Below are 18,641 nucleotides of genomic sequence, written 5' to 3'. Positions count from 1 at the left end.
TGCAAACTGTAATAGTTTTTTTTGCCCTCATATTGAGTCATTGAACGCATCATAATTTGAAATGTTATGTTCTTAATTTTCATCATCTTGACTAACATTAGTATATTTGCAGTCTGTGACTATATGTTGTTGCTGAGTTTGACCTGAATGTCTGAGCTGCGTTTCCCTAATGCTATCATGACGGATGAAACCAATGCCCAAATAGCACCTGAGTTGTAATATCCCTCTGTTTCCCTCTGTTTTATAGGATTAGACAAATTATAGGATTAACAAATGAGGGCATCTTCATCAGCAGTCACGTCTTTAAGCATTGTATGTACCTCATTAAGTGTCCCATGTGGTCTTCTGCCACTGTAGCCCATCTGTTTCATGTCTGAAGCCATCCAGACATGGTCTTCTGTTCTTTGGTTTGAAGTGTTTGTTGCTTTTTCTTGCAATTCTCTTCTGACCTCAAACGGGCATTTTTACTGAGAGAATTGCTGGATATTTTCTCTTTTTCAGCCCATTCCCATGGAACCCTAAATGTGGTTGTGAGTGAAATCCCCAATAGGCCTTCACTTTCTGAATCGCTCACACCAGCCTATTAAGCACAACCTCTCCACATTCAAAGCCTTTAAATCACCTTTTTTCCACATTCTGATGCTCAATTTAAACTTCAGGTTATCTTGACCATGACTTAGTTTCTACCATGTGTTACATTAGCAAACTGTGAAAAAAGTGCACCTAATACAGTGGCCAGTGAGAGTAGCTTTACCTTAATGCTGTATCCTCTGCGTCACAGTGTTATTAAATCTTCATTAATACACTGTGTCGCCTCTGAATCACTCCAAATTGCTCAGTGGGAAATATCGGAGTAAATAACCATCAGTGTCTATGGTTATGGACACACATTCACCAATAGCTGCCTAATTAGCACATTATCTCAGTTCAAGGGTTTGTGCTATTCTGGGTTGTTAGCATAATTTGGCAGTCTGGCTGACCATAATTCACAGTGTTAGCTCCGTCTTTGGCTCTGTTTCCTCAACCTTATAATAGCACAGATCTAATCCAAAGGTTATTGCCTACCGTTTTTTCTATTTGATCAAAAAGTAGTTTATAAGGCCGTCTCCTCAGAGATGTCATGCAGCTGCTCCTCAAACAATAGCATGCAGTTTATTTCCCCTAAACAGTCGAGCTAACAGGTCAACAACACTCAAAGGTGCTGTAACACGTCAGCAGCTGAGTTACTTACCAGACAGCGGCTGGTTTTATTCCCACCACTTATGGCAAAGGTCACCTAAGGGCACGATCGCAACACATAAACCTAGCACATCTGGGCACAGCACAACAGGCTAGAGGCTCTAGCATGGTTCTATTTTTAAACTGACCGGTGCTTTATTTTGCATGGGGAAATCAGTTGTCAGAGAACAACAACAACAACAACAACAACAGTAATTTATGAAGCCAAACTGCAGTAATGCACCACAAATGCTGTGTCCTCTATAGTGTAATCAAAACAGTTTTTATAGTACTGCATATGTAATGACCTTGTTACACACCTCGGCTGTGAGGAAATTGGTCTCTTGTGTTGAAGGAATGCAGTCACTCTTTTATCCACTATCTCTAAGTGGAGGAGCCATTATAATGACTGGCTACATCAGACTTGAAATGGTCAGATCTCTGCTGCATGTATCACATGCTTTATTTCATTTTCTCTACCTCTGGTTTCTTCATCCACTTTACTCCAAAGTAAATTGTGTTAAACCAGGTTATAGATATATAGTGATCTGGTTTCAGTTGGTGACCTTTTCTTTTTTTTTTGTTGTCTTGAGTCCATTGAGTGATTTTAAATCTACTTAAGCTTGTGATTAAATGGTCGTTAGTCTAGGTTGCTCTTTACCCTGTGGTCGGTGCATATGGTTAAAGTAATGGTTGTGGATTGTGAACCGTGTACCCAACATGAGGATTGACGACCTGCAGCGATTTATATAATTTTATATCACTGAAAATGTGACAGTCTATCTATGAATGATTTGGCTACTAACCTATATACTCAGAAAGTCAAAGCGGCGGTGTCTTCTGATGTGTTTTTCTTACAATACTTATGTTATGTGATGTATATCTGTCTTTCGATGTAGCGTTGGAGCTGCACGGTGAAGGAAACAGCAGCAGCTGGGATTGGAACTTGCATTTGAGCAGCTGTTCAGGGAGCTTTCGATTGCTTCTTCTTCTCCTGCTTAAGGCCACATTATACTTCTCCGACTGCGTATGCGTTATCCGTCTGCGTCACCACGGAGACGCCTCGAGCATTTATACTTCTGCGTCGTGGTGACGGACACTCGCTGCAATTTCCCGCCCGATCAGTAGGGGTCGCTGCGCAAGGTTGTTGTGCTTCTGGCTACAGTGAGCAATGGCGTCCGAGAAAGAAAGAGAGAGAAAGACTGTTGTTGTTGAAACAGCGGCCGTTTGTCACTTTTCTGTGTGACGGAACGCAGTTTTAAGATAATTTGAGGTGAGAAATTGGCCATTTAGAGTCTAAACATGTGCTGTGTGTGTTAAGATATGACGTATTTATAGTTCGGCCGCGGCGTTATCGGCGGGGATCAGCTCCGCCTCTGTCAGGACGCCCGGAGCGCACTGAGAGCCGGCACAGAGCAGCTTCGCTCGGCCTGTCCTGAGGACCAATCGCAGCTCTTGCCGTCTCCGTTGTCCCTTGACGGAGTGACGGACACTTAAAAAATATTTCGTGCAGACGGAGACGACGCAGAGGCTCTTCGACAGTCTCTACGTAGCCTACGCAGAGAACTTTACGCAGAAGTATAAATTGGGCTTTAGTTGTGACATATTCAATGTGTCACTCTGAGTGCATCAGAGCAATGGTGTGTCAGTTTATATTTAAAAGTTACAAACTACAGCTTTAACTAACTGCTCACCTTGCTTCACTGACTCTGGCCTGCTGAACCTCATAGGGCTGTAATGGGAGAGTAAAGCCTCCACACACACACAAACACAGCAGTCACTGCTTCGCACTTGTTGGCATCTCGCATGGGCTCGTAACTGCTGTTTTGAATGAACTGCTAGAATGAGAATGTGTCGGCGGTAGCTTGGTATGCAACCTGCCACTGTTTTCCCCTCAGCGCCTTGCCGCGCGGCGTGTGTATCCATCGTAAAAAAATCCACTGTTGCTGTGAGATGCAGTGCACTGTAAAGTTGATTTATAACGCTCTCTTGAGCTGCATTGAGCACCAAAAGTACTTCTGAAATTCTGATTAGATTGTCACCGCAAAAACTCCCGGGAAGTCAACGAATAAAAGACGCGTGTTTGCTAAAGACGATTTTGTTAATATGGTATGTTAATCAATTGAGTAATGTGATGAATTGGTTGATGACGGGCAGTTTTTCTGTCACTGATTGCTTTATGGAATTAGCTTTCCCAGGCATGAAGGTGTTCAGAGGGTCATGTCCTCAAACAGGCTTTCCGGTTATTCTATACTTGTTTATTTTGCTGAAAGGTTAAACTAATCCATTGGAGAAAAAAAAAAAGAGTCACTCACTGACATTGTGGCAGCTCACTATAGTCAACATAGCTGCAAAATGTCAGCAGGGGAATTCTTGTACACTCCGCTGTCAGCGCTAACAGAGGACACAAAGCTGTCCTAAGCTGAGAGAACCCTAACCCCCTAACCCCCCCCCCCCCACCCGAGAAGAGCTTACAACGACATTCCATACCGACAACAATTTAATTTTGAAAGGACACCTTTAAATTTCACGAAATGACTATGAACAATTATGTAGAGAACACTGCGGTGACACCAGGGTCTGTGAGCAAACAAGGCCTAATGCTTTTGTAAACCTTGGGTAAAGCTTTGGTTCGGCGTGATGTGGGGCCCGCGGATCAATTTTGATTGGGTTCTTAAAGTCTCTCGGAAAACACTTCTGGAGGCAAGCTTTAGCAGAAGTCTGAGTTAATTAATAAGGTGTGTGCACCTTTAATGAAACATTTGAGAAGGTGTCACCGTTGTGTTTGGATTCTTGCCAATTTGCAGCCCGTAAAAAAACATCATTCCGTTGCTTCAAAGTCACCGACACACGCGTCTACTACTGGAAACTGTCTAGTGCTGATTTATATTGCGCCAACAATACTGTTGTATGCGACAGTATCCTGCTTCTTTTCTCTGTGTTAGGTGTAACTTCTTTGTGTATCCACAAAGTGAAAAGACAAATCATGTGACTCACCAAAAGGCATATGCTTCACATGCTTAAGTCGAAGCATTTGAGCTCATTGACAGATCTGAACAGTTGCACTACGTAAACACCTTAACTCTATTAATAGCTCTAATACTAGAACACTATAAATAGAGTATTTTTTTTGTAGTAAATGCTACATTTAGGGGTCATCTAAAGTGAAAATACTGAAATCACCAGTGTGGTGTTGGAAAAATGGACTGCTCGTTTTTTTATTTTGTTGGCTGTGATAATCGTGCTATGTTAAAGGATGATGGTGGTACTGGTAACCCAAGTATGAAGTGAAACCTAAACCCACATGTGCCACTCTTGGAAGGGGTCACCTGAGCTTATCCTGTACTTGAAATGGCTGACTGGACATATTAATTAATTAGAAGAATGTCAGCACTGCACACATTAACAGGGCCCAAACCAAATCAAAACTTTTTTAGGGGGAATCTGGGGCTCGGCACAACGGCACAATGATACGGCAGCAGGGCAGGGCAACCACAGCACCAAAGACAGAGAACCATCTGATCCACTGTGATTGATGAAAGATAGATAGATAGATAGATAGATAGATAGATAGATAGATAGATAGATAGATAGATAGATAGATAGTACATAGTTTCTGTTTATGTGAACCACTGTTGTTCTGCACAGCAGTGACTCAGCGCTGCTGCAGCCCCGGCTCGACGAGGGAATTCAGGAACTAGTCCGCCCAATTATTGCTTTGTGCTCTGCTACGCTGTTCTGACGTAAGGTCACAAATGCAAGGGCAAGATCAGCAGCAGACACAAAACTGTTTCTTAGTTCTTGTTTTTTTTTGTTGTTTTTTTTTGTGTGTGTTTATTAAGATTAAGGGTGAATTCAAATTCCTTGCTTAACCCTCAATCTTAACCCTCAATCTCAAAAATGCGCGCTCCCTCTAGTGCAAGTGCTGTCCCGATTCTCCGAAAAATTGAGTTGAGGGGCGAGTTTAAGGGCTGCGTCGCCCTCAATATTGAGATTTTCCGAGACCACCCTTGGGAGCAAGGGCTACCCAGAATGCATTGCGTGTTTTCACATGAGAAAGATGACGTCGAAAGCAGCGAAGCGAGTGCGATACAAATTAAGTATTTTCTTTGTTAATAGAGATGTAAAAATGATGAAAACCATTGTATTATCTTAGTTTAGGCCCATATTATGGATTACTGACGTCATTGTTGCGTAACATTTATTTTACGATCGTTTGTCAATAGCCGGCCGGTGCGGACAAGTGATCGTTCGCTATCGTTAACCCTTCAATAAGCCGTGGTGTGTGTTAACTGTCATCTGAATATGTCCGTGGTTGTGGTATTTGTATTAGTATCATCTTATAACTAACTGACAACCTAATAACTTGACTGAAATAAAATAATAAATAAATAATCGTGACGTAAATGTGTTCTTCTTCTTCTTCTTTTTTGGAGTTGACAGACTGGACGCAGCTTTCGCGTTATTCTGCCCCCCCTACAGTCTGAAGACGTATCTGCATTTAAGGGGTGTCCCATTTCTAAGTGACAAAATAACCCTCAACACTTGGTTTTGAGGGCCAGTTAAGATTAAGGGTTGAGCTTGAGGGTTAGGATTGAGGGTTAAGATAGGAATTGGAATTGGCCCTAAGTGTTGGCATACAAACCCTTAATATTTCAGCTGTAGACAAACTCAAGTTCTTAAAGTGTTTGTAAGCAGTGCTAATATCGCTCAGTAACACTCACAGACTGACATGTCTACTCATAAAGGGTCAAAGTAAAAAACCCATCACTTGCTGTGGTCGTGCCCCGTGGAGACCCTGAAAACTCACGGCTCTACAACTATGCGATCTAATCGACTGAGGACATTTCACTGTACATGTGGATTGTTCACTGCTCTTAACAATGTTTAAATGGCCCATCGCACACAGCTCCTCGCTGCTCTGTTGCTTACTAATGACCTCAAAGTGATATTGCTTCACTTATCCCCGCGAAGCACACCCGCAGAGCGACCACCCTCTCGAACGCAAGAATAAAAAATGTTTTAGGGCCCAAGTTACACTTCCTCCCTCATTTTTTCTTCTGTTGTTTCTTTCTTTCCTTCTCTCATTGTTCCTGGGAAATAAAGAACCCAATCCAGTGTAGTTTTGGGTTGCAGGCTGCTCTTAATGTCTTTCTAAAAGGGCTCATTTGGATGTATCGAACAGCACTGAGCTTCTTGCTAATGACCTTAGTGTGATAATGCTTCAGCTCCTTCCCTTAAGTCTGCCGCTGCTATGCAATCTGGCTGGAGTGTCTAGACACACAGCCAAACTGCACTCACACTTCTGACTGAAACTGGCTCACCGATCGCACTTTACTTGTTGAGGCAGAAATTTGCGGAGAAAATTACCTCCTCTAGACAAACACACACATGTGCGCACACACACATAATTGAATAAACAGGAAACTATAATCTGTCTGATTTTGTTCACTTTCCTCCTTTTTTTTTATGACCAAAGAAACATCTGCCATTGTTGCTGTTCATTCAGAACAAGAACTGGAACACACACACGTGCACAATGCACACACATACTTGAATAAAAAGGAAACTACAATCCACCTGAGGTTGTTCTGCTTCATTTTCCTTTTCTTTATGACCAAAGAAACCTCTTCCATTGTTTCTGTTCATTCAGAACAAGAACTGTAACACACACACACACACAGACACACACATTCTTGTACTTGCTGCATACTGAGGACCAGCATTTCCACTTTATAAATCAACACAATTACAAATATCTACTTCATGAATGACATCTACAAAGAACTACTGGTTGCAGTACCATAAAATGTCTGCAGGTGGAGCCCCAGAGCAAAAGGGGCTGGAAAACTTTTCGATTTTATTTTATTTTTTAAAAATTTAAAAAAAAAAAAACTTTACCCAAAATTTTTGGTCAACATTTGAAAAAAAAAATTTGTCCAAAATTTGAAAAAAGAAATTTGGTCCAAAATTTGAAAAAAGAAATTTGGTCCAAAATTTGAAAAAAAAAATTGGTCCAAAATTTGAAAAAAAAAATTGAAAAAAAAAAATTTGCTCCAAAATTTGAAAAAAGAAATTTGCTCCAAAATTTGAAAAAAAAAAATTTGCTCCAAAATTTGAAAAAAAAAAAATTGCTCCAAAATTTGGAAAAAAAAAATTGGTCCAAAATTTGAAAAAAAAAAAAAAATTGGTCCAAAATTTGAAAAAAAAATTGGTCCAAAATTTGAGAATTAAGTCGTCCAAAATTAAAATTTTTGACAAATTGAGTATAGCATGTTATAGCAACCTAATGAAGTGATTTCAATGAAAACAAAGTGAGGACCGGCCAACACACACACACACACACACACACACACACACACACACACACACACACACACACTTGTTTTTCTAGCTACATGACAAAACATCATAGACATCATATTGCATTCCCTAGCCCCTTTTACCCTAACCATAACATCACAATTAAATGCCTCACCATTACCCTAAAACCAGGTCTTAAACCTGAAAAAGCCCTTTAAACCAGACACAATATAGGTCCCCACAAAGATAGGTCTGTACATTTTCCCCACAAGGGTAGAAACACGTGCACAAGTGTACACATGCACACAGCCTGCAGCTACACATCTTATACAGTTGACGCCCAATCCAAATAAGCCATTCTCTTCATCAAAAACGATGTCAAAATAATGTCATAGAATTTCCAGGATTACTGTGAATGTTTTCTCTGATTAAAATGGGTATAAAAAAAAAAAAAAAAAAAAAAAACAAGCTAAAAGCCGAACAAGACTTGTGTTATTGTTTGTTGGTGAGATATTAGCAAGAGAGCTATTGTGACATGTTTCCTTTTGTGTGTGTTTTTTGCCTCTATTATGTGACTTGCAGTCACTCTGATCCGCTGCGTGGCAGCGATAATTACTGCTTTATCAAAGTCAGCTTTAAATGAACGGATTGGTACAATATGAACAGACAGAGAAGTCAGCAGCATGTAAATATATTCAAAACATTTTTACAGTGATGTCACTGTGAAACTTCAGACAGGTTGGAACTAAAACACACAAGAGGCACACAGGTTTTGTTAATGCTTTCCATGATTTGTTGGTGCAGGGGAGGATACCTCACCATTTTGTTCCCCGTTACCTTTAGCCATTTTGGAAAGACGATAGCCCGAGGCTGCACCATTGAGTGGAAAATTATTCCTACAATTATCTGCCTCACATTTAGTGAGCTGCATCGTAAATTTGAGTTTATGCTGCATTTTCTTTTTTTCTTCTTCTTTTAAATATGAGCTTATTTAAGTGACAGTTCTCTGTGTTGTCGAAAACAAGGTGTATAACTCCCTTTGTGATGACGGAAAATCCCTGAGATGAGTCTGTATCCTCTTTTTTTTGTATATATATGTTATGTGAACATAGCCATTTTTATTCTGACACAAAAGTGCAGTCAAAGGCTTTGCTGTGCACCGATGATTCTCGCATGTTCAGACCGTTTTTACGCTTCACGCCACCCGCAGTGAGCTCTTTCTTTACCATAGTGTGATTTGCCTCATGACTGATTCTCAACCACACCATCACATATTCATGGTTTCGCCGTAGTCCTCTAATGCACCAGAAACTGATCGAGACTTTATTATTTTCTCCTAAATGCAGCAAAAAAAAAACATCATCCATTCTGTCAGGAATATTATCTACTGCTAATAATAATACAAAAAATGGACAAGCAGCTAATAAAAGAACACCAGTGTAAACGCATTTTTCAGTGTACACACAGTAGATTGGTATTCCGACAATGTGTGCATGAAGCTACAGACATGAACACAGCGGCTTTAAGGAGAGCATTTAAAAACAGAAGGGTGTGTTTGCGTCGGGCGGCGTTTGCAGCCTGTAATTTGTGTGTCTGTGAATATAAAGGGGAACGCTGCCAAATACAAACGGGGTGTTTTTATGTTGTCCTTTGTCTTTGCGTTGCTTTTTGTATTATTTCGGAATATCACTGTGTCTCTGTCAAATTAATTCTAATACCTTTCGCTTAAGCAGCTGTAATTAAATAAGATGACAGAACAAAAACACCAGTAGTCTGCCGCTAATGCGAGTGGCTGTGCTTTACACCCATCAGCGCCGGTTTTCAGTCCAGTGATTGGCTTTAATGTTGTGGCTCATCAGTGAGTATATGTGGTTTGTGTTTTAAAAGACCTCATCTAACCTTCGGTAATGCGATTGTAATCTTACTTTGTACGTTTAATTAAGTTTTATACCTTAGCTTGAGTCAGAATTACGCAGATGGACCACAACAGTTAAAGCAGTTACCCATTTCAGTGTTGGGGCTCATTGATGTATACATTTGTTCTCCTCTGCTGCAAAGGCGACACTATTGCACTTATTTTCCCCCTTTTTATCCAAGCATTTCCCTTTTACATTAAATAGTCTGGTAGAAATTGTCCATATATCTATATACATGGCAATAATATACATTATATTATATTGTAAAAGTATAAGTACAGATGTGATTGTATGAAAGACTATTTACTGCTTACATAAACAAGATAATAATATATGTTTTGGCTTCACTTCCTTTGTTTAAAGGACACACACGATTTGCAACATGTTTTCGATATTAATTTAAAGGGGACATATTATGCAAAATCAACTTCTTATCATCATTTAAATCCTTATATTTGTGACTCTGGAGGCCTTATCAGTTGGCAAAGTGTGAAAAAAGAGGACTCACTCACTGTTTTTGTGGTGAAACATGCAATGTTGACTTCTGCACTCCTTGGGACGTCACAATGCGCTAAATTCCTTGAATTGTTGTCTCGCTGAGCTCCGCTTTGGCCGTAAAACACGCGAGAGTGCTGGCGTGGGCGACGGTATCCGAAAAAAACGGAAGTCCGCAAAAAGTTCCAGCCTCAGAGGATTTATTTATGTTATATGTGACGGCAATGTGCCTGCTCGAGCCTGCAAATGATCACTTTTCTAAATGCTAACTGCTGTTAGCTCCCAGTAGCCTCTGTGGCTGATGTCATTTCCTGTCCCTTAATTTTCATTTTACTTTGTTTTAAGGTGGACCTAAAGAGATACAACTAAACGGAGCGTTCTGAACAGGGCTGTTTTGTTTTGGAGTGATTGAACTGCTGTGGTGCTTCATCCTTATGGTATTTTGACCAAAGCATGTCACAGACATGTTCATTAGGACACCAGGGAACTAGGTTCACTTGGAGAAATAGGGTATAATATGACCCCTTTAAAGCTGCTGTAAGTGATGTCATCTTTTATCTAATTTATGGCTAACTTCCAGTCCATTGCAGCTGTTTGTGTCCTCAGTATTTCATTCATGATGTTTACAATCACACCTACAGTTAATGGGTTTGATGGTGTCTTCAGGTTATACATAATATACTTTAACTCCAATAAAATGTACAAGCATTTTAGAAGAAAGCCCAGAAAGCATTTGACTGCAGCACCTTTGTTCCCCTCGTGAGGATAAGCCTCGTGTCGCACAGGGATTTAAAACTTTAATCTTGTTTTGAGTGGGATTGAAATAAGCTATTTTGTGCTCTAAAACGACTTCCCCTCTCTGCTGTAATTAAGCCTGACTTTGTGGCATTAATTCAGACTTAATACCAGTAGTCGTGAAGTCATGAGGTCATAACTTTGGTCGTGGCTGTCAAAAATTCAAATAAATAAAATAAAGGATCCTTCATTTCTTTGGTTTAAAAAAAAAAAAAAGGGACTTTATAAAGGATGTATTATTAAAATGGTGTCGTGCTTGCACTGCGGCAGAGGCACTGCTTTGTGAAACGCCGCTCTGATTCCGAGGCTCTAAAATAAAATATCTCATGTGATATGATGATTATAGTTTGTGTAACTGGAAATTGTAGGGGTGGAAAAGATTGTGATCATTCCTCCAGGAGCAGCACGGATCTTTGTTTATTTTTCCGTGTGTTTTCTTTTCTTTTTGTTCTTGCTTTTGTCTTCATCTCCACTTCTAACACTGTACCCGTCTGTGTTAATAACAATCTGCATGTTTCTTTGCCTCTTTCTTCTAGGTGATAAAGCTCTCCTTTGAAGAGTTTGACCTGGAAAGAGGATACGACACGCTCACGGTGGGGGACGGGGGGAAGATAGGAGACACTCGCCGAGTGCTCTACGTGTGAGTACTGCGGGATCGTGGCGTTGGCCTGCGGGCAGACATTTTGACAGGTCACTGGAGGAAAAAGCACAGGTGTAAATAATCAAATTAATGAGGGCTGAATTCCATTTAGTGTGTTAACGAGATCAGTAACACCTGTGCTTTTACTGCCACAACATGTCGGAATGTGACTGAGAACTCCATGGTTCAAATCAAATTGGAACAGAAATTAATGTTAAGGAAGGTTTTTTTTTTTTTAAGTGCTGGCCACGTTGCGTGACGACTAAAGCCCAATTTATACTCCTGCGTAAAGTGCTCTGCGTAGGCTACGCAGAGTCCTCTGCGTCGACGCAGAACCTGTTGTAGAGCCTCTGCGTCGTCTCCGGGTGCACGGAATATTTTTTAAGTGTCCGTCACTCCGTCAAGGGACAACGGAGACAGCAAGAGCTGCGATTGGTCCTCAGGACAGGCCGAGCGAAGCTGCTCTGTGCCGGCTCACAGTGAGCACCGAGCGTCCACAGAGGGCGGAGCTGATCCCCGCCGACTTCGTCGATGCCGAACTATAAATACGTCATATCTTAACACACACAGCACATGTTTAGACTCTAAATGGCCAATTTCTCGCCTCAATTTATCTTAAAACTGCGTTTCGGGACACAGAAAAGTGAGAAACGGCCACTGTTTCAACAACAACAGTCTTTCTCCCTCGGACGCCATTGCTCACTGTAGCCAAAAGCACAAAAACCTTGCGCAGGGACCCCTACTAATCACTACTAAAATACTAGTAAAATACTACTAAAATTGCAGCGCCTACCCGTCACCTTGAAGCAGAAGTATAAAGGCTCGAGTGGTCTACGTGGTGACGCAGACGGATAACGCATTACGCAGTCGGAGAAGTATAATGTGGCCTTAACAGGAAAAAGAAGCGCGTGACGTCATGTTTACGTGACTCCCGATTGTTAAAATTAGTCTCTAAAGTTACGCTAAACTTTTAAAAACAGAGTCACAAAACAGTACACAGGTACGCTGGTTATTTGTAGCGCTGCTCTTTTCGCTTAACAAACAGACCGCTCCTGTTCGACTGTAGGCGCGCTAACGGCGCTAAAGAAGCTAACGCAGCTAACGGAGCTTAGTGGTAAACGGTGCCATGGACTCTGGTGCCACGGCACGGAAAACGGCCTTACTTTAGAGACTCGCAACATGTCAGAATGTGGCTGAAAACACATAGTTCACAACAAACTGGGTTGAACAGAAATTATCGTGAAGGAAGGTTTTTTTTTTTAGTGCTGCTGGGTACGTTAACGCACAACGCGTTTCCATGACCAGCTCACCGGAAAAAGACGGGCGTGACTTCGTGTTTTACGTGACTCCCGATTGTTAAAATGAGTCTCTAAAGTTACGCTAAACTTTAAAAACAGAGGCACACATACGCAGTACACAGGTACGCTGGTTATTTGTAGCGCTGCTCTTTTCTGGTAAGTCGTCATGGAAACGCGTCATGCGTTAACACCTTTAACGCTAACACCAGCCGTTAACGTTCCCAACACTAGTTCTTTTTTTGGGGGGTTACACATATACACGTAGGTTTTTTTAATTAATAGGGTTAACATAGTGTTATTTATTAATTGGTAATCATTATCATGCTGTGATTATGGTGTTATTTGACTTTTAGCACTGATAATGTTATATTTAGAATGGACATAGTTTTATATTTATATATATCATGTAATCAGGTTAAGTGTGTGTGTGTGTGTGTTTAGACTCACTGGTTCCAGCGTTCCTGACCTCATCGTCAGCTTGTCCAATCAAATGTGGCTACATCTGCAATCGGACGACACCATCGGCTCAGCGGGGTTTAAGGCCGTCTATGAAGGTATGGCTTCCTTTACAGTTTACTGCCAAAAATATACACTATATCTATAGCTTGTCGTCACTCTCTCTTTCTCTCTCTCTCTCACACACTCACATAGAGAGACACACACACACACACAAGCTCACACAAATACACAATATGCTCAGATAATGAAGTGTGAAAGTCATGGCGTCGCTGACGCGCCGATTCAATAAGAAACGCAGCCGCTGTTGTCTGCGAGTGCGCACACGCGCGCGACTGTGCACCGCCAAAAAGGTAATAAATGAATTATGCGTCGATCACTCGGAGGTTTTGCTTGGTTATTTTCTATATTATGCCAACGTTGACACTGATAGAGAGATGGAGATGGTGACAGTCACTTTGAATGAAGGTGAGAGCCAGAGAGAGAGAGAGAGAGAGAAATAAAGACACTCCTCCATAAACCCATTCTTCTGAAAATCCCCTGCTTATTCTATTTCTATTTTTTGATCATATAATACATCTCGCCGTGGCGATGCAGGTCAGTAAATTGAATTGAACAGGTACTGATGGAATTCACTTGAGACAAAGGGTGTGATGGGTGGAGGGAGAAAGGTAATAAAGGTGCGGACGAGGGGAAGAGGGACAACAAAAAAATTGAGTGGTACAGAAGGACACGAAATGACAAATTGAGTGAGAAGAAATAGACTCCCTCAGATAGTGTGAGGGAGAGAAAGAGAGCGATTTAGAGTGATGGAGGTTGTGCTCTTGAGTTTGCTTAGCCGTGTCTGCTCCAGTGATGTTGCTGACAGTGTTGTCCAAGGTTAGTTACTCCTCAGGTGTGCATGCCTGCACATGGAACTATGATGTGAGACCTTTAATATCAATTTACAGTACCTGTAAGGCCCCTGTTTGCTCAACATGAGGCGTAAGTGCGACTGACCTTGATTTGAGGACCAAACTGTTTTTTTCGTTTTGCCCTTACAACACTATAATGGCCCTTTTTTACTTTGACTAGTTGGTTCTTACTATAGGATATGGCAAGATAAGACACACTGAGATAAGATTAAAGCTAAGCTAAGATACAATACAATGCCACATTATATGAGACGATGTGATAAGATAATATAAGATGAAAGGACAGAATTACGAGGTGGCACACTGTCGGTGTAGTGGTTAGCACACTTGCCTTTGCAGCAAGATGTTCTCCATAGTCCATCCAAAAACATGCACTATGGGGATTAGTCAAATTGGAGTCTCTAAATTGACTGTAGGTGTGAGAGTGGATGGTTGTTTGTCTCTATATGTGGCCCTGTGATGGACTGGCGACCTGTTCAGGGCCAGCTGAGATTGACACAGCACTCCCCACGACCCGCATGCAGAGGATTAAGTGGTAGAAGATGGATGGATGGAATTGCAAGGTCAGATGGAGGGTTGAACAAAGCTGCTGTGACTGAGCCAACCTGACCAAAATGTATATACATGTTTTGATGGTGGGAGGGAACCCGCACAGAAAGGCCCCAGACCAGAGAATCAACAGCGCTGAACAATATCAGTGCTAACCACAAACCCACTGTGCCGAGATAAGATATACTAAGATAAGATGAGGAGAGATAAGACACTGAGATATGATACTGAGATGCCATACCATACCATACCATACCATGCCATGCCATGCCATATGATACCATATGATACTTTGCCGTGCCATACCATACCATATGATACCATACCATACATACCATACCATATGATACCGTACCGTACCGTACCGTGCCATACCATACCATACCATACCATACCATACCATACCATACCATACGATGCCATGCCATACCATACCATACCATACCATACCATACCATACCATGCCATATGATACCATATGATACTTTGCCGTGCCATACCATACCATATGATACCATACCATACCGTACCATGCCATACCATACCATACCATACCTTACCATACCATACCATATGATACCTTACCATACCATATGATACCATACCGTACCGTACCGTGCCATACCATACCATACCATACCATACCATACCATACCATACCATACCATACCATACCATGCCATACCATGCCATGCCATGCCATACCATACCATACCATACCATACGATGCCATGCCATGCCATACCATACCATACTATACTATACCATGCCATATGATACCATATGATACTTTGCCGTGCCATACCATACCATATGAAACCATACCGTACCGTGCCATACCATACCATACCATACCATACCATATGATACCATACCATACCATATGATACCATACCATACCATACCATACCATACCATACCATACCATACCATACCATACCATACAATACCATACCATACCATACCAAACCAAATCATGCCATGCCATATCATACCATACCATACCATATGATACCATACCATACCATACGATGCCAAACTATACCATACAATGCAAATCACCCACAGGTTCAATTTAAAATGCATTGTGCCATACCACATTGTAAATAGTGATCAAATACACACAGAATCAAACATCCAGTAAATCACATACAGGTACACAGGTGCTCACATGGAAAGGCAATAGTAAATATTGTTATGAGGCATGTTGCAGGATAAAAGTAAAGGAAGAAAGAAAGAAAAAGTTTTTAATGATCACTCAATGTGTAGATTGTTTCTTCCCCAGAATAACTAAACAACTGCCTTTGGTGTGTGTTTTTTTTGTGTGTGCATCCGTGCATGTATGTAACAGCCTCACCGTGTGCGATGCCGTCTCTTTAGATAAAATCACCATGGTGCACACTTTGATCAGTGTTGTCTCCCGGATAGCTCTTCCACCATTTGAGTTTGCTTGTGTGCGTGCGTGTGTGATACTGTGCAGCTGCCATGTTTTCGAATGCTAAAATGTTGCACTTAATCACCGCATCTGTGTGCGTTTTGTGTTTTTTTTGTGTCTGTGTGCGATTGTGTGTGTTCTGAGAGCGTGAGAGAGATGAGAGAGACGGATGATAATTGAAGCTTTCAGTGGAATTTCTACTGCCAAGTTTTCAAGCTGACGGCAACCGGCTGTGAAGAATATAATGATGCAAATAATGTTTTGGGTTTTTTTTTTTTCTTCTCTGCTCATCAGAGGACTGAAATTAGCTTTGAGTGTCTTCAAGGTACTTTCTGGTGTCGTGCCGTTTAAATGTGATGATAGGGACATTTGGAATCAAGATACTAACATTGTAGTCCTGCAGAATGAAACATAATATTTGGTTATTTGGTCACTAAAGAAACAGTTGGAGAAAACCAACACGGATGGTTAATAGTAGATCACTTGATCATAATCATTGACTGTGAGTTGTTGCTTACAATTTATGATCGACAAGATGTGTTTGTTGTCTAAATATTCATTTCAGTATCATACAAACATGATTCTAAACCAACATGTGGCTCTCACGTACAGCCGCACACGGTTCTCCTGAAAATATTGGCAGTTAATACACATTTTATGGCTTTTTTTTTGTGAATAGACTGAGCGCACACTAAACTATTGGAAAGGTCCCTTAAGTATCCATCTGAGTATTATTTCATTTTTACGTTTCAACGTATTTAAGCCTTAATGTGTCTCTGAAACATCTTTTTATCCCAGTTGATAAAATACTATTCCTCTCAATGGCCGTCAATAAATTGAAGGATGTTCGGGGGGGGTAGGGGGGGAATCCTTGTTGTTGCACACAAACAAAGCATTTTAATTTAGAATACATTCATGCCAGGAAAAGAAAGAAGGGAAAGTGGAAGAACAAACTACCAGTGACAAAGGAATGAGTGAGAGAGGCAGTTATCATAATGACAGAACCTACCAGGGGCTCAAGATTGCTGATATCCATCTTGACACTCGTCAGCTGGTGTGACACCTTAGCTGAGGGCCACATGAACATGCACACACACACACACACACATGCACCTCCTTGAGCATTGAGTATGTTCTTATGGGTGTACTTACATCCCAACTGATAGTAAAAGTGTGGAAAACACACACACACACACACACACACATCGACACACGCACAGCTCACCTTGAGATGTATTTGCCCAGAGCGGATCCAGAAGCATGGTGGAGCATGTGTTACAAGATGACAGACGCCTGGTGGAATGTCAAATTTTAGGAGGGGAATGAGGGAAGAGCGGTGGATAAAAAAAAAAAAAAATAGTCCCAATAAAGGCGGAGGGGAAATGTGACAGGAAGAATGATGGAACACCAGTTCATCAGTGCAGCTTATGTGACACTCATACCAATAAAATAGACAGTATATTGATAGCATAGCGTCAACTTTATTGATCAGATTGAAGAAAACATTAGCGATAAGAACCCAACAGATAGTGGAAGTCCTGTTTTCCATTTGTCTCCGTCTCTGCTCGAGAAATAAACTTATAGAAATAAAGAAATAACTTATTGTATGTTGTCGTATATAGCATCACAACCAGCGTTGTAGCCTGTAGATTGTTGCCTCCTCGTGCTGTAACTAACAAATGTACACACAGATCGGTGTATGTGTGTGTGCGAGAGAGTGTGCGAGTGCTTCTCTTCTTTATTGTTTTTGCCTTTCATTATTAAAGCTGAATTGCACTACAATTACACCCTGATGACAATTAGCTCTGAGAAAAGAAAACAGTGGAATCGATCGATTCAAAGGTTGTATTTCATCTCTTAACACGGCAGCGGGAAAAATAACATTCGCATTCTCCGCTCCTTGAGCCACGTTAGCGTCGCCCGCTGTAGACTTGACGGTGCGCGCCATTTGTCAAAGGGGTGACAGTGTAACTAGAGTCGCTGCCAGCTTAAAAGTAGTTATTACATAAATGTTCATGATTGCTCCTCTCCTCCTCCCATCGGGTCGTCGTGGACCCCACGGTGACTGGACGTCAAGCGAGACTGCGGTCTTTGTATTTGGCCAAAGGCTGTGTTTGCGGTTAAAGGGGCGTAAATAAACACACAACCAGATAACACAGACCGACAATAATCTATATGTGAAATTGTGTTCCTGCAAATGTCTTTGAGTGAGCAATATTGGCAACTTAAAGGTACAATGTGTAGTATTTATGGGTTTATATAACCCAAAATCCACTTTTTTATACATATTATGTGCTCCTGCATTGTCTAGTCGCTGTATAATAGTTTTTGTTTCATTTTCGTAGTGTTTCAAAAAGTCATGTAAAATAACATGGTCGCGGGCCGCGGTTGCATAGCCACTGTTAGCAGCGAGACGCCATGTTTCTACCGGAGCCTGTAAGGACAAACGCGAGAGAACAAATCAAGCGTCTCTTTACTTGTAGCGGAAGTCCCGCCTCCTCTCTCTCCGCTTCGTCTGCTACGGCCGCGGTAGCTCCGCCCTCTCCCTCGCCTCACAAACCTCATCTGCTGACACGGAGAAAGACGACGAGGACGACATTTGACAGGCTGCGGATACCGTAG

General features: G+C 41.4%; 1 protein-coding gene across 1 annotated transcript in view; it reads left to right on the top strand.

The window, feature by feature from the left end:
• LOC310936689 (CUB and sushi domain-containing protein 1) overlaps positions 1 to 18,641 on the top strand; it is a gene marked incomplete at its 3' end in the record, with an annotated part of 354,020 nt that overhangs the window by 187,640 nt on the left and 147,739 nt on the right. Inside the window, exons 10-11 of the mRNA XM_083900806.1 lie at positions 11,264 to 11,367; positions 13,107 to 13,219. Coding sequence (XP_083756932.1) covers positions 11,264 to 11,367; positions 13,107 to 13,219 — 217 coding nt within the window. The remainder of the gene's footprint in view (positions 1 to 11,263; positions 11,368 to 13,106; positions 13,220 to 18,641) is intronic.

This window comes from Microchirus variegatus, assembly GCF_963457635.1.
Source record: "Microchirus variegatus genome assembly, chromosome: 14".
NCBI classification, from domain to species: domain Eukaryota; kingdom Metazoa; phylum Chordata; class Actinopteri; order Pleuronectiformes; family Soleidae; genus Microchirus; species Microchirus variegatus.
This window is presented reverse-complemented; position numbering and strand designations above follow the sequence as displayed.